The sequence below is a fragment of the Nyctibius grandis genome, chromosome 4 (genome assembly GCF_013368605.1).
Source record: "Nyctibius grandis isolate bNycGra1 chromosome 4, bNycGra1.pri, whole genome shotgun sequence".
Taxonomy (NCBI): Eukaryota; Metazoa; Chordata; class Aves; order Nyctibiiformes; family Nyctibiidae; genus Nyctibius; species Nyctibius grandis.
Genome location: NC_090661.1, coordinates 62895995 through 62911653, shown reverse-complemented (window position 1 = coordinate 62911653; position 15659 = coordinate 62895995). Strand labels below are relative to the sequence as shown.

General features: G+C 41.5%; 1 protein-coding gene across 1 annotated transcript in view; it reads right to left on the bottom strand.

Annotated features, from left to right (window-relative positions):
• Positions 1 to 15659, bottom strand: part of KIF26A (kinesin family member 26A) — a 107348-nt gene that overhangs the window by 47571 nt on the left and 44118 nt on the right. The window contains 1 exon segment of the mRNA XM_068398467.1: positions 2577 to 2743. Within this exon segment, the coding sequence (XP_068254568.1) occupies positions 2577 to 2743 (167 nt within the window).

Here is a 15659-nt window from a genome sequence, read left to right as displayed (position 1 = left end):
AACAGAGAGACAAAGGACAGAAAAGCAGATGCTGCTGCAAAGGATTCAAGGCAAGGATGACCTTCTTCCTCAACACGCTCAAGGCTGCATGGTGCAAAGGGAAAGAAGAGACAGGACTAGAAAGGCTGAAGCAAAGAAGCCTGATATCCCATCAGTACTGAACAAAACCAGCCAAAACCGCTGATATTCCAATACTTGTGGTCCCTGGACAAGCTCTTCCACCAGTTTCTGCCAGCAAGTGTCTCTCACTTATCCTTGAAGATTTCCTCCTCTTCCTCTCCCCTCCTGCTGAGGACTGCAGGGCTCCACGGCAGCAGGAAGACTCAGCATGGAAACTTTGATCCGTAAGGTCCCCATGGCAGGAGGAGTCAGAAGAGAAGAAGGAGCAGTGGGAGAGGAAGCCTCTCCTGAGGTTAATGCTGATGGTGGTGGAGCAGCCTGGCCACGATGATGCAGTGGTACTCACCTGAGGACCTGCTCAACATATTTATGACTGCCAGGGATCAATAATGGATCTCTCTCCCCCAACCTTTGTGAGATTTTCTGCATTTCAATTTGTGTTTTTAATCACAGTCATAACTGAACTTGTTTCTTGAACGCTTGCTTTCAGGAAACCTGAGATTCTTAGACAGGCTCTGGAATACTGAGAAACGAATGCTGAAATACATTAATCAGCAGTGTGATGAAAGATCATGAAAATGCTACAAAACTAATTCAGATAACTGGTAACTGTTAAAGGAAAAAATTATTTCTCACTTAAGTCTCTCTCTCTCCAACAACCACAAAAAAAAAAGAAACAGAAGTGCTTTGTGCAGAAAAATTTCAACCAGCCCTGTTCTTTAGTTAAAAAATTGAAGAGAATCAATTTTGAACAGAGGAAACATGGGTAGGGAATAAGCAATTTACTAATGGGTTTTTAAATGTTTTAGCTAGCATATAGCTGCTAAAGCTATAAAACTCTGATTCACTCAAGGCAAAGACAGATTCGTGAGAAGCAATTAGGGCCTGATCCAACATGCAATGATGTCATTTGCAGTCTTGGTGCTGACTTCAAGAATCTTTGAATCAGGCCAATGACAGTCATTAGTAAGGATCTGTCACTTTACAATAAAACCAGAACCCAGTTTTGCTGACCAGTGACAGAAGCATCACTGGGAGAAAAGATTTTGGGTCTTATTTCAGATTATTAGGCACTGATTTCTTTCTCTCAGTTCCGAGGAGGGTCCTTTATTTTCTGGATTCCCCAGTGAAAGCTACAGTCTTTACATTGCCTTACAATGTGCAGATTCACACTGAAATAAATCCAAAGTAGATTAAGCTAAATCGCATTGTTCATACCCACAATATGAAATACAGTAATGAAAGCTGTGCTGCTGTGCTGCTGTCCTGTCTAGGTACTTTGGAGAGGATTCAGCTGTCCTTATTTAGGTAACTAAACAAGAAAAGAGACGTCTGAGCTTTTCCCCTTTCCTCTCCACTCCCACTGATTTCAGACACCTATCTTAAAATGAAACCAATCATCCTCTGCAGGTAACCGTTTCTCTGTGGCAACTTTAAACCTGCACCACTTTCACAGCGACAAAACACTAACTTACACACCCCGCTCTTGGGGCAGGCATTTCCCAGCCTCTTGTGTACAGACAGACTGTGACATGTAGGTACATAATGATGAAGACTCACTGTACTATGTTCTTCTAAAAAACAGAACTTGGGAAGCTGAGCTCCTTCCGAGGTCAGATTGTAACTTATAGTAAACATAATGGTGCAAAACATTTTAAAGATCAAGGAAAAGGAAACAATACAATTACCATCACAAATACATGATAAGAATAATCATCACTCAGTGCATAAATCTGACTTTAATGCCATTCACAGACATACATTTTTCAATATTGCCTCAAAACATGTTCAGTTCTGAATTAAAAAAAGGAGTTTGGAATGCAAGTATAAAGCCCTGAATTTTGTTCTTTTAAATACCATCTGCTTGACAGCGTATTGCATTTAATCAACATTGCTAATTACAACAAACATTTCACAAATAAAACTAACATATTATTTTCATTATAAGACCCAAGAATGGGGAAAAAAAAAAAAAAGATTGTTCTAGGAAAATAGAATGTCTTAAACTGTTTTAACTGTTGTTACCAACTATGGAAAAACTTATTTGCACACATAGGCCATGCTACTGAATAAAAGTCTAACTTTTTTTATTTAGATCTGAGTGAAAAAAACTTGTTACTTCAGCGTCTGCTCCAAGGAAACCTACAGAATAACAGACTTGCTACAGGTGGAAATGCCCATTAAGGACCAGACAAAGACCAACACACATTTTCTTGGGTTTTGGTCAACGGAGGTTCCTGGTCAGGTCACCAGAGAGAGGAATGGGGCATCACCATAATATCCCTGCTCCCCAGTGGCACCAGTAAATGACAGTCACCATCAGGTGACCAACTCCACCTCTCAGCAACCAGCACCACATGTTACACCTTCTACCCATGGCAAGGAGACTCAACAGCATTTCACAAACGTTTGAAGACCCATGAGCAGTTACAGAAACCAGAAAGGTGAAAAACTACCTTATGAAGAACGAAGCCGCAGCTGAGGTACCTGTCGAGACCCCGGCTGGAGCAACCAGGCTCTGGGAGGCTGCCAAGCCGCCTGCTCCCGCAGGGTCAGAGTTGTTCTGCCCTGAGCTGATCTGAACATTGGGACCATCCCGGCCACTTTCTGGTGCTGTTTCTGCCTGAAAAAGTAAAACCATGTACAAGTTAATACACTTGCCATGACAGGGAGAAATCTCATGCGGCACTTCCAAAGAGCGTCTTTGCAAGGGCGAAGGTGAAGACAGCAGTTGCTGAGGAGCGATACAGCTGGACAAGAATATCACAGTAGGTCCTGCAACAGAGAAGGTAAAAACCATGACTGCAGCAGATGAGCAGAATAACACAGACACCCTTTGTGATGGGTAATGCACAGTTAAATAGTTTGACAGGCATGAAGAAATGGAAAATGATAAGCAGAACCCTTTTGTTTTACAGTGTTATTTGGGAGCTGGCAGAACTGTTTATCTGGTTCAGTTACAACTGTCAGGAATTATTTCTCAGTGGCACATCATCTGCAAGACCTATCAGTTTAAGAGGAACTAACCAAACAGTCACATTTGTAACATGTTTCCACATGAATAACCCCAAGAACTAAATAAAAAAAAATTGATTTTTTAAAACGTATATACAGCCCTGCTTTTCAGCATTATCTATCTTAGCAGCACAAGTACATGGCATTTTTGTCTCCTGCAAACCGTTCCACTGGAAGAACAAGAGTGACTGGAGATGCGTCTTCTCTAGCATAATGCATCTGCAGTATCTGAGACAGAGCTGGAGGGGGGGGCAGGTGTTGTTTTGGGATTTTGCCAAAATATCAGACATCTGTAGTGTGAAATTGTCTCATGTCGGTATCTTCACGCTTAGGCCACCAACTCTTTCAGTACCAAGTTCAATTAAGTCTCATCAGTCAAATGCTCATTGACAGTGCTGGGAAGGCCTCCTTTTAGGAAGAACCTGCTCTATGTCTAGGACTACTGAAGATTTAATTAAAGGCGACACCACAATAAATATTTGTCAAAAGAGTTAATTGCTTCATGTATGATAATATATGATGTTTCTGTCATCTGAAATACTACTTTGACATTTCCAACTAATTAGCTAAAATAAATTCCAGAAAAGGAGACAGCCTTGTAATGAAGCAAAAACGCAATTAAGTACTTCCTGGGATGCCATCAAATTTTAAATTTTGTGCTGCCATAGATCATGTTTTACAACTGCAGATATGCAGACATGGTAATAGGGCCTTCCCAGTTACATACACACCCTCAATTTTCTCATACACTGACAACAAAAACAAGAGTTTTTCTCATGAGAACTGAGTCAATCCAGTTATTGGGTACCAAGCAAAAGAAAACTCTGCCAACTGAGCAGTGCTCAACTGGTGCATGAAAGGTCGTCTGGAGTTTCATCTGGACTCATTCCCATAGGTTGAGTGCTGAATTCCCAGTTCCCAGCAAAGTCAACAAGAAGAAAGTGCACCCAGCTCTTTTGAAGGTCTCCTCTTTAAAGATTAATACTATTATCAGTATTATGGAGTGGCTGACTAATGCTTTACCATAGACTGCTACACAAAAAAGTACTTTTATAGAGCTCACCTAAGAGATCTGAGGCTGAGACATAGAAGAATGTTCACATAGATTAACTTAATCCTAGCGAAGCTACTCACGCTAGAAGCCTAACTGGAACCTTTGAATAACCCTCTGCAAAACCCTTCACTCTGTAATACAGAAGTCTCAGAAGACTTAGCGATGCAGGCAAAAGGCAGTGACCAAGTGCTGCTAGGGGTCAGGACCGGCACAAAAAATGGTATGCCAGCAATATGAGCAGGTACTTGAGCATCAACAAACTGAAGCGACAAATGTGTGGTCTTGACCTATACCAGCCATGGAAAGTGTATGGCATGGGGAAAACGATGCAAACTGGGGAAGATCCAAATGTGACATCTGAACTTCTAAGTTACATGAACAAATAATAAGCTAATAATAAGCGGAGCTTACTACGGACTTAGTAATTTACAGACTAAGAAATCTACACCAGAAACTCTGGAGCCAGTATGCAGGGCTCACAAATTGGCATGCCAAGGGGCTGCCATGCACAGCAGCCGGTGGCATGATGGCCAGCAAGAGAAGGAAATCCTACCATCAGCCACTGGCAGGCTAACGTTAGTGTTTGAATACTCCCATATGTTTTGCCAGGAAGACAACCATAACCCTCTATCACATGTGCTGTCATCTCAGCCTAAAAATTACAGAGTCAAGATGACTTCCCAAGACATATTTTTCCATTCACTTTGAACAGGGGCTATATTAGATGACAGGACTTTGAAACAAAGCAAATCACATGTTTAAGCAAAATATTGAAAAAAGAAGGCAGAAGCAGCAACGTGTTTCTAACCAATCATCCTTTAACTAAAGCATAATCTAAATGATGGCATAATCTAAAGCTAAATATGAAATCTGCAGAGTTAGCATGAAATTTCAGTGAATTTTACAGCAAAGCATAACAGATTTGTAAGAACTGACTGGAATCTGTTAATAGATCAATTCATGTAAAAGCTATTCACACAACAAAAATATGAGCAATGTATAACATACATACCTTTTTCACCTCTTTTTTATTTCTATGAGAACTTAGAAGTCTACAGTTCTAAGAGACCAATGACTGTGGACATATCCGGCATCTAACTTGACATATCCAAATCAACCCTGATATTTCAGATACCACATGGTTAATATACTTTCCAATCCAACACATCTCAGTTGGATGTCTATAAATTGCCATTCCCACATTAGACACTTTTGAAAACTCAAACTGTAATTTCTGGGTAAATTTGGAAGTTTTATTCTCAGTTCTGTGCGTGTGTGAAAGGAGGATGAGGGGAAGCCAAGGAGAAGGCATCGATTCTTGTAAAGGGGGAAAAAGTGAAGAGAGACATGCAAAGCAAAATCATTAGAAGACTAGTGCAGAAGACAACCCATATGTTTTTCATTAAGTCTTCAATTACCCAATTAGTATTCTTAAACACAGAGGTAACATCAGTTTTGCTGCATGGTGAGAAGCTGAAAAAGCACAAAACAAGTTCTTCCAAGTTTAGGATTCATTTCAAGGACTGCTTGCACCATCCAAAGTGACAGCATTTTCCAGCTGTCTCTCCCTGAGACAGCTACATCTCTCAGCTGATGGAGGAGGGCTCAGGTATGAGGAAATTTGTCAGGTCCAAGTCATGTGCCCTGAGGCAGGAAACCTAAAGACAAGTAATGGCACCCTCCCGGGCACTCCAGTTTGTCACACCATGGTTTCAGCTTGTGTCCCTTACAGCTGCTGAAGAGGTACAAATAAGATAAGGGGGCTTTGTTTTTAAACTAAATGCAGGAATTACTTCATGTGTCTCCCTCATCTCAACTCATGCTCTTCTGGGGATTCTATGTGGAAAATTTAATTCTCTAGAGGAATGGGAGCAACTTTGCGTGACTTTTTTAAGCACACAAGTCTGCACAGGGAGAAGACCCCAGTCTGCAGCTGAGAGAGAACTGTGCTTCACCGTTTACTAAATTGTCATAAATCACTCATGATCAAATGCAGAAATCACAACCTTGTCACTACAAAGTGTTACTGACTGCACTGAATATTTAAAGTGTCATAGGCCTCCGATTCCAGAGATTAATGTTTGTTTTAATTTTCTAAGAAAAGGTCTGCCGGACAAAAACCATTAACCCTTTGGAAACCAACTAATCCTCAAAGGAAGGATTTCCAAAACTGCTCTATAGGAGCCCTTCCCTCTTCTCGCTCCAAATCCATATGAAAACTGGTACCAGTAAGAACACAGCAAGGACAACGCTTGAAAATGTCACACCAGGCATTTTGCACGTGCAGGAATGACTGATGTCTCGGTGCTTCATATCGGTGCCTGCATCACGGATGGGAGGGTTTCGGTACCGGGTCCCAGCACCCGTCATGAGGACATGGGAGCAGAGCCAGACATGATGTGTTTTGGCTGGCAGCATCCACACATGCAGCTGAGGTTGGCAGGGCCACAACAAGCAATGGCAGCATGAGCGGTTCCCAGTTAAGATGGCCAAAGGCTAGGGGAGAGGGCAGGAAGAGACGGAGGCAACCTGACATCCTCAGGCTGTGGAGGTGTGCTGGGCAGAGCAGGGGTATCACCTGTCCCATCCCTGATTCCCAGCACACAAGTTCCCTGCTGTGACCAGACCAGGTGGCAGGAAACATCTGCCCAGGTTTAAACAAGTCAGACTAGTCCAAAATTACACTGTAGAGAAGTTGGCCACAGATTAAATTTCCAGGTACACAGTACACTGTCAGGCCATTACCATCTAAAGGACAATTACAACCCTAACAAGCTCTTTACAAGTTTGAAGTGCAAAGCCAAAAACTAAGCCATAATGTTTCCAGTTTCCTGAATATTTCCATTCTCTGGACATTGACCTTTGTCCAGGGATCCAAAAAAGCCAAGCTAGATGCTGCCACTTTGTCTCTGTAACTTGTGTAAAATACGTGCCTGGGGACAGGTAAGAAAAACATGGGAATATAAAAATATAGAGAAAAAAAGATCAATCCTGGGATTGCACTAAAAGAAAATCAGACTGGACTAAAAGAAAAACAGAAGGCTGGATAGAGCTGCAACAGAAAGTAATCAGATATGATGTTTAAACATAAGTACCAAGAACAGATTCACAGAAGAGGGAATGGAGAAAGTTACAAAAGCATCAACAAGTGTGATACCCTTCTGTGTAATTAGAGTCAGAACTCAATACAATTTATTTTATTTCAAAAAATTTGTCCCATAATGAAAGCATTCAGCAGGGCTTCAACAGTGAATTGCAGGTGAAGCTCTAGCAAGATCAAGCCTGAGTCTGTCCTGGTACTTCTTATTTTTAATTTTCTTTTTAAGCTGTTTTTACGCCCTTCTGACTAGCAGGCAGGCATACAGAATTTTGAGTATTTGCTTTAACTTACTATATTCCCCTTTCAGACTGGAACATCGCAGCCAATTAAATTGTAAAAACTGCTTGATCGAACAATTTTGCAATATATTAAATCTACTGTTTGTACATGATAAAACAGTAATTTTCCCGCTAAGACTTTTATGACCTGCTACCACTAACTGGAACAAATGTGACGTAAATCTCTACCTGGATAATGCTCATACTATAAACCCTTCCTTCCCGTAAGCATGGGTAAGTCCTGCACACATCTTCTGTGTGAAATGTCTCCTCCTCAGACTGCCTAGCATTATGTAAAGTTAGCTGTGCAGTATACACCAAGTTGAAGTGAAACGTGTTCTGGATAAACTTTTTACTGCCTTTTGACAATGTTTCTGCCGGGGCTCATTATAAAATAATGAGGGCATTTTATAACTACAATACACTACTGTAGACATTTTATAACCTGCAGCTGCAGTGTGGTAACAAGAATGCCTAAACCTGTAGTTTCAGACTTTTATGTGCATCTCATGTTCAATGTGAATCAAATGCAGAGCATAATATCCCTTCCCCCAAAATAGGTTTTCAGCTACAAGAGCTGCTAACGCCTGGCTTATCATTGATCTCTGAAGATGAGGCAGAAGAAGAAAAATCACAGAGAAGTAGAATTAAATAGAAAAAAAGGGGTTTATTTGCTGTCACAGACTGTAAAGTAATATGGGAGATCCAAAGACAACCTCAGGGCCCTTCCTTTTCGATTAATATCTGAATTACTAAGATAGGTTAAGGGCTTGGATCTTCACCACCAAAAATCACTAGCAGTCTGTGCTTCACGCACAGAAAGGACCTCACCCTTCAACTGCAGGGCATGTGCACCCAGCTGCATCTAGAGCTGATGCTCCTGGCAGATCAAGGATGGAGAAGCAGCAGCTTGTTCCCCTTTGACCAGGGGCTCCTGATCTCACCTTGGCCCAGGATCTCTCATAAACCATGCTCCTTGGTCCCTGAGGAATTTATTAAGGTTTTGGGCAGGTCTTGGACAGGCCTCCTTCATCGACAAAATGCCTGTTCCTTCCTTCAGCCTGCCCACGTTCCCAGGCTGGATGGTCTCTGCAGCCAGGGCTCTGGTAGCACAAAGATGCCACTGGGCAGTGATGGGCCAATTACTTCACATTTCAGCCACTCAGTACAGTGGTAGCGAAAGAGGCAACAACCGATGCTATTTTTTTCCTCTTCACAGCTATCTCACCACCAGTCACACAAACTTCACCCTCCTATCTGCACATGTAAACCCACCACTTGGAAAGTCAGGAGGACATGAAAAGGGCTATCAGGAAGGACGTATATCCTGCTGCACAAAAACACTCTCAAACTCGGACTTTTCACATGCAGTGGGTTTAAAACAGCCAGACTAGAGGAATTGTTTCTTCTAATGCCTCCAGGCAAACATCATAGAGTGTTGCCCAGAGCCCTTCCTGCTGACATGTATTACAATAGTTACAGCCTCCAAAGCCAAAAAATATAGCTGTGTACTGCTCAGGGTGTTTTAATTTACCATTGTGGTCAAAATTAAAAATGAATTGTTTATTCAAGTGGACAAATATACAGTTGCATCCCTGCTTTTTGTCAGAGGCTGATATGAGCAAGCAAAGGAATTCATTAACAAGCTCATAATAATGCAAATTTCTGCCAGCTTAGGATTGGGTTTCCTACAAGAAGACAAATGCTTTTCCATTAGGACTGACTTTCACAGGCCAGATGTGGCTCTAACAGCAGCGAAACATAGGACACGTACAGAGCTTTGAATTGAGAGAACTTGTGTTGCCTTCCTGACTCCACAACAAAACTTCTCAATGCCTTTAGGCAACTCTACCAAAATCTCACTGTGCCTTGGTTACTCTCTATTCATCTAAATGGAATAACCATATTCCCAAGAATTACAGGTCTTACAATTTTATTATAATCAATATATTGTTATAATGATTGACTTAAAACACCAGCAAATAAAGGCAAAGGTAGACGAAGACTGTCATACCTGATTTCGAATTCAGTCATGCTTGAACTGCTTATATATTAGATGTAACATCCCTTGGGACCAATTTGCCTGACATCTACCACATGCAAGGCGCCCATTGACTAGTATCTTGCTTGAAGAGGTACAAACCCTTGTTATATGAAGGGAAAACTGGGTCTTTAGTACACCCAAATCTAGAGAACAAGGTTCAATTACAGACAAGCTCATGAAGCAGCATTAAGTTTGCAAACACAGGGAGAGTTCTGACTATGTGATCGCTGTTGAAGGACACCGAGCTTCCAAATTACAGATGAAGCTGTACAAACGCTACTCTTTTTTCCTTGGGGCTGTTCCCTGCTGACCGGCTGTTTACTACCCGCATGGAAACCATGAAACCCAGACACACAGACAGTCATGACTCACCATGACTGGAGTGAAATCTCCAAGTCTCCAGATGTCCCAAAGCTCTTTCAAGTGGCCAAATGCCATGCCAGTGATGAGGAACTCCAGAATAACTTCCCAAATGTGAGTGGGTAAAGAAGTGTCAGGTGAGATTTGACATAGATAAGACCATGTATTTAAGGAAAAATAATCTAAACCACACCTAAACGATGCTGAACGCAAAACCGGCAGTTACACAACTCAGAAGATCTAAAGGTCATTGACAGTTCCTCTGAAATCATCGCTTCAAGATGTAGCAGCAGCCAAAAAAAACCCAAACCAAAAACCACCAAAAAATTTTGGACATCACAAGGCAGGGCACTGAGAACAAGAAGGAGGGGGTCCCCATACTAAGTACCAGGTGCAGTCCTAGTCTTGCATCTCAAGACAGTGGTAGTGGAGTAAGGGAAATGACAGAGCCAAGCAAGTAAATGGTCAAGAGGATGAAGCAGCTGCCTTAGAAGGAGAGATGAAAGAGGCTGGGACTCTGGTTTGTAGAGTGGAAGGCTGAGGAGGATCTGACTGAGGTTTACAAAGTCATGGAGGTGGTGGCTAAGCTGAAAGAAAGTGAGTACTTCTTTGCGTTGGGATAGCGAACGTGTGGAACCTGCTGACACAGGAGGCTGTGGCGACAGAGTGTCAGCAGGGTCAGAAAGGGATTAGATAAATTCCCGGACAGCAGGTCCATAAACAGATACTGCAGGGAACAGACAGGGATGTGTCCCTGAGACTTCCCCAACTGTGCATGATAGGGAGCATGCGCAGACTGCAGAAAGCAGCCAGGCTCCATGGCTCTCCCTAAACACCATTTCCAGCTCTGCTGCCTGAGACAGCCCTGGGCTAGACAGGCTGCAGCTCAGATCCAGTAGGATATTTCTTATGTTTTTACCATTCCCATACAATTGTTTCACTAGAGTCTTTCTTAGCTTAACTAGTAACAGGAGGTTGCGCTATTCCCGTAGACCCCCGTGTGTACTTTAGAGTCATCAGGAGAGGTTGGTGAGACACAAGGGGATGTCTACACAGCTACTCTGCATGGACCAAGTAAACCCAGACCCTTCCCAAGCTAGGCATCACAAGGGCCACTCTCCCCTTCTTCATCCTTCCACCGCCCCCCTACAACAGCCATCTGCTTTGCCCAGCTTTACCACTGTGACTTCTGAGAAGCAGAAGGGGGAGGTTCTGAATGGTAGACCCATTATCTTTGCCTAACAACACCAAAAACACAGCAATGGACTCCTGCCTGTGGCACCTTTCAAATGCTTCCTTCAACTAAGGCATCAGAAAAGAACAAACTCATCCAGTTTTGAGATACTGGCTGCTATGCAATCCCAGCGGAATTAATTCATAAGCGCTTGGGCACCAAACAAAAGTAATAATCATAATAGGTCAACTCTGGAAAATGCCTAACCACAACGTCAGTTTGTGTAGTAATTTATATGGACTCACTTGCCTAGAAGCGTTTCACACTTGAATCTTACAAAGACTACTTTCAGATTCAAAGCAAACCTCTAATTATTGATCCTTCATTACACTGGAAAGTACCTCATTGTAGTTTTAAAGTTCTATTTATAAGTCTAATAACCTCATCATTGATGACGGTGACTGTATCCTAATTATAAATCCATTATCTCCTCAACAATGAAATAAAATCAATAATGCACATAAATGGGAAAAAAAGAAATTTAAATGCACACATTAATGTCATATCAAGTAGCACTATTTTATGCATCATCTCTAACAACACTGTGTCATATCATTAGCAGTAACGTGAAAAATCTTTTTCAATTAACAGAGCTGATTTGATGCTATGTTCAGTAAAGTGGCAATCCATTTCATTAAACACACACATATGAAACGCTTGAAACATCTATGAACTCTATCTATACATCATAAATTCTCTCCCAAGTGCTGAAACAGAAAAGTAGATACATTTTCTTTTGATGCTTTTTAAACCTCCTTTTCAGAGGCTACCACCCAGGGTATTTCAGTGATTCGAGTTGCCAGTAACAAAGAGCATCAATATTTGCCACATGCTCAGCCACTCATGCCACAAAACAACGGGACATGCTTTCGGCAATGCTAACACTGCGCACAGCTCGACTACCTGGTGTCCCACAACCTCAACATGCCATCATTCCAGTACACAGCCTATGGAGTAAATGTTAAATTCAAAGTGCTTTCCAAAAAAGTGTACGATGTTCAATCCTATTTTACACAAGCAGAACGACTGGGCAATCCACACTTGCATCCAGCCATGAAAAGCAGTTCCTTCCATGTGGTATACAGAGACCACTGCAAAAGACTTTCTCTCCACCAGCCTGCACATGACTAAGGTCTGATCTCAGCCTGAATTTATCTGGTTTCTCTGCTGCATTAACCTCGGACACCAAAGGGCATTATTCAGCTGCAGCCCACCCTTAACAACCAACGTAGCCAGTGCAGAGCAATGGTAGCCTCAGTATAGCACTTCTACATCAGCTATATAGAGTCTTTCCCAAATGTTGGGTGACAGTTCTGAGCTCCAGCCAAAAAGCATGAGCCTTTCTTGTAAGGTGATTTCTAATGATGGAGTGGCATGGGATGCATCGATTAACAATCAGTTCACTGGCGAGTTCACAGTGGAGTACACGCACAGTATAAATGGACCAGAGGGAAGCAAAAGCAGCTGAAAGTGAATTCAGTGAACAGAAAAGGCCATCCCAAAGAAACCAGTTCAAAGGCAAGAGTAGAAAACTTAAATATTTAGGGTAAAAAAAGGAGGGGATTTTTTATTTTAGTGTCGCTTATGATACACTTGCTGGATGAGACAATGACCTGTGGGTCAAAGGTAAATCTGGTGGATTATCATTTGCACATAATCTCTAAAGTCTGCTTGTCTTAAATCTACCTCTGATGAGCACAGGTGAAGTCTGGGCCAACATTCTTTATTATTGCTTGTTGACTTTAATTGTCAACAAAGGCAAGTATGGACTTGTTTCCCTGTGAGAGCTGTAATAACAACTGCCTAGCCTAGAGGGGTAGAGGATCAAAAGAACTGTTTTCAGGTGGTAATTTGAGCCACAAGAGGGTCTGAGTCCTGAGAATAGTTACCCTGTCCCACACTGTAAAACCAAGAGTATGGCAGAAGTGTCAAATACACCATATAAAGAGATGCAATCCACGCCCTCACCTAAGAAAATGCTCTTTTCCATCTTGCAGACAATATCCTTTCTGTCAGCTCTTTAACATTTTTCCTAAGTCACTCTGATACCTGGGGATACTTTACAAAGTAACCTCATTTTCACCTTCAGCATCCTACACTGGGGGCAACCTAGGAAAAAAAGAGCATGAGTACACAAAATAGAGGGCTATGTTTTATCTGCATGTTTAAGGCTGAATTTCCAAGCCACACTTTCTAAGCTGGTCTGCTACCTGGCTGCTGGGGCAGGGTCTCGCTGACTCTGAATGCAAGGCGTGGGTAGCATCGCCACCTCCAACATCACACCCCTCCCTCTGCATTTGCTAAGGCAGCAAAGTGCAATGCAAGGCAATATTGCTCGGCCGAGATGCAACCGTCTCAGGAAAAGCCTTTTCCATGGGGGCTATAAATTAGGTTAGTATGAGAAAAGCATTTAGTAACTTGGATCAAAAGGTTTCCTTTCTGCTGTTCAGACTTGTTACAGAGAGTGACCAACACTAGCTTTGAAGATTTTTATTTCCGTTTGCCACCCCCTCTCTTTTATGTACTTCCTCTACAAAAGCAGTAGCACCAACACCACTAAAGCTAAAGGGAAAACAGAAAAGCCTCTATGCAACCCTGGCCCCACCACCTGCCTGGGGTTTGCTCTGACTTCTGCAGAGCGAAGATGTTACATGTAGAGTCTGAGAAATGTCCCAAAGCTCAAAGTCATCCAGATGTCTCACAGACAAGATTTATGGTCAAAGCACTATATTTTAATTGTTTCATTACAAAATATATTTCACACATTGTATTAATAAAAGGTCACTGAGAAAGCTATCAAGAAGGATTTTAAAAATTAATTTTAAAATCCGTTTGGTATGACATTTATCAAAGTAAAAAAGTAAATGCTGGAAAGTAAATCTTGTCATTCTTCTGTTTTCCACAGTCAGCTTTTTATTGCATCTTCTAAGCAAAATGTAAGTCATCCTTACTATAAACAAAGAAAGAGGATTTAAGGAAAGTCAACAGTGGCTGAACTACCCTCAGATTAACCCATCTGGTTTACATTAGGGTAAGCAGGAGACTTATTCCTAAGAACTACAGGAAAGCTTGAATTGTGACTAAAATAACTGTCAGGGATTTTTCACAGAAAACAAATGAACATAACTCCTTTAGCTTTAGGGTACACACACCCTTTACACATGCTATGGGTGAACCCTCCCTCTCTGAACCTCACTCAATCAGGCCATAAACTTACACCTAACTTTAAATTTGTGAATACTCTCAAGGATATACATTGGTCTATTGATAAATTTACAATTCTATATACACATGCTTTAAAAGTTTTACTTAAGTCACTTCCAATTTTCCAGTGCTCCAGCTTTTCCAACTTCCTAATGGTGCATTTTTTAATATATTTTTAAAGCAACTTAGAAACTGGTAAAGATTCAAGGAGCCACAATATTTTGCCTTATAACCAGTACCATTTGTATATATTCGAATTAGAAATATAGCGTGGCAAAGATTTCATTTTGCATAAGACGAAAGAAAAAGCAATTTGCAAAACAAGCTCTATTTCACTGTGACGTCTTTATAGCACGTGGCATGGATACTTTACTGCAGTATGTAACGCTGCATACTAATAACACAGCCAATTTAAAGCATATGATGCAAGACCTCTTTTTTTCCACAATACATGCAGGTACTTCTAATAGGTGCACAAGGTATTTTCAGTGGTTTTAATTTTCTAGCTCTCAGTCAGATTCCAACACATCTAGAAAGCCTAAACTCCCCTTGCTCCTCTGCTTCTGTGTTAAACTGAGTGGCAATGCTGAGCACTGCTAACATGTTTTTTCACTTGAGTAGTAACCTTATATTCACTTGTCAGGTCTAGAATTAAAAACATCAATATAAAACTATTTATTAATTAAAGTTGTCAGTCATCTGTCGTACCCAGAGTTATACCAGCTCCCTCCCCTCCATAGTGCTCGCTGTCTGGTCAGACTACTTATCACTGCTACTGGTGATTATTTTTTGTAATTTTTCACAACAGGCCGCTTGGGTAAAGCAGCTGATTACATCTTCACCTTTTGCACCTTGGTTGCCATCCCAGTCTTCCCCTCCCTGGACCTTCCTCCAGATCCTTAATTACTGTTCCCCTTCACAGCTCCCAAAGCCCACAGTTATTATTTTGGTTTCAGCAGCACCCACACTAAGCTTCAAAGACACATTCCTGTTCCAAAAATTTATAATCTATATAATGGATTTTCACACTTGAACTCCAAACATATATTAAAAATTTACGATGTCCTGCACTTCTGACCCCCAACATTCAGCCCAGAAGTGTTTTCGCAACCCTAAGTGACATTACAAGGTAATATATGCGAGTTTGGGGAAGGAGATTAGAAGAGCAGAAATAAAGTCATTTTTTTTTCTCTCCGCAGACAATTCCACTACCACCGCTATTAAAATTAACCATAAATAAAAAACATGGA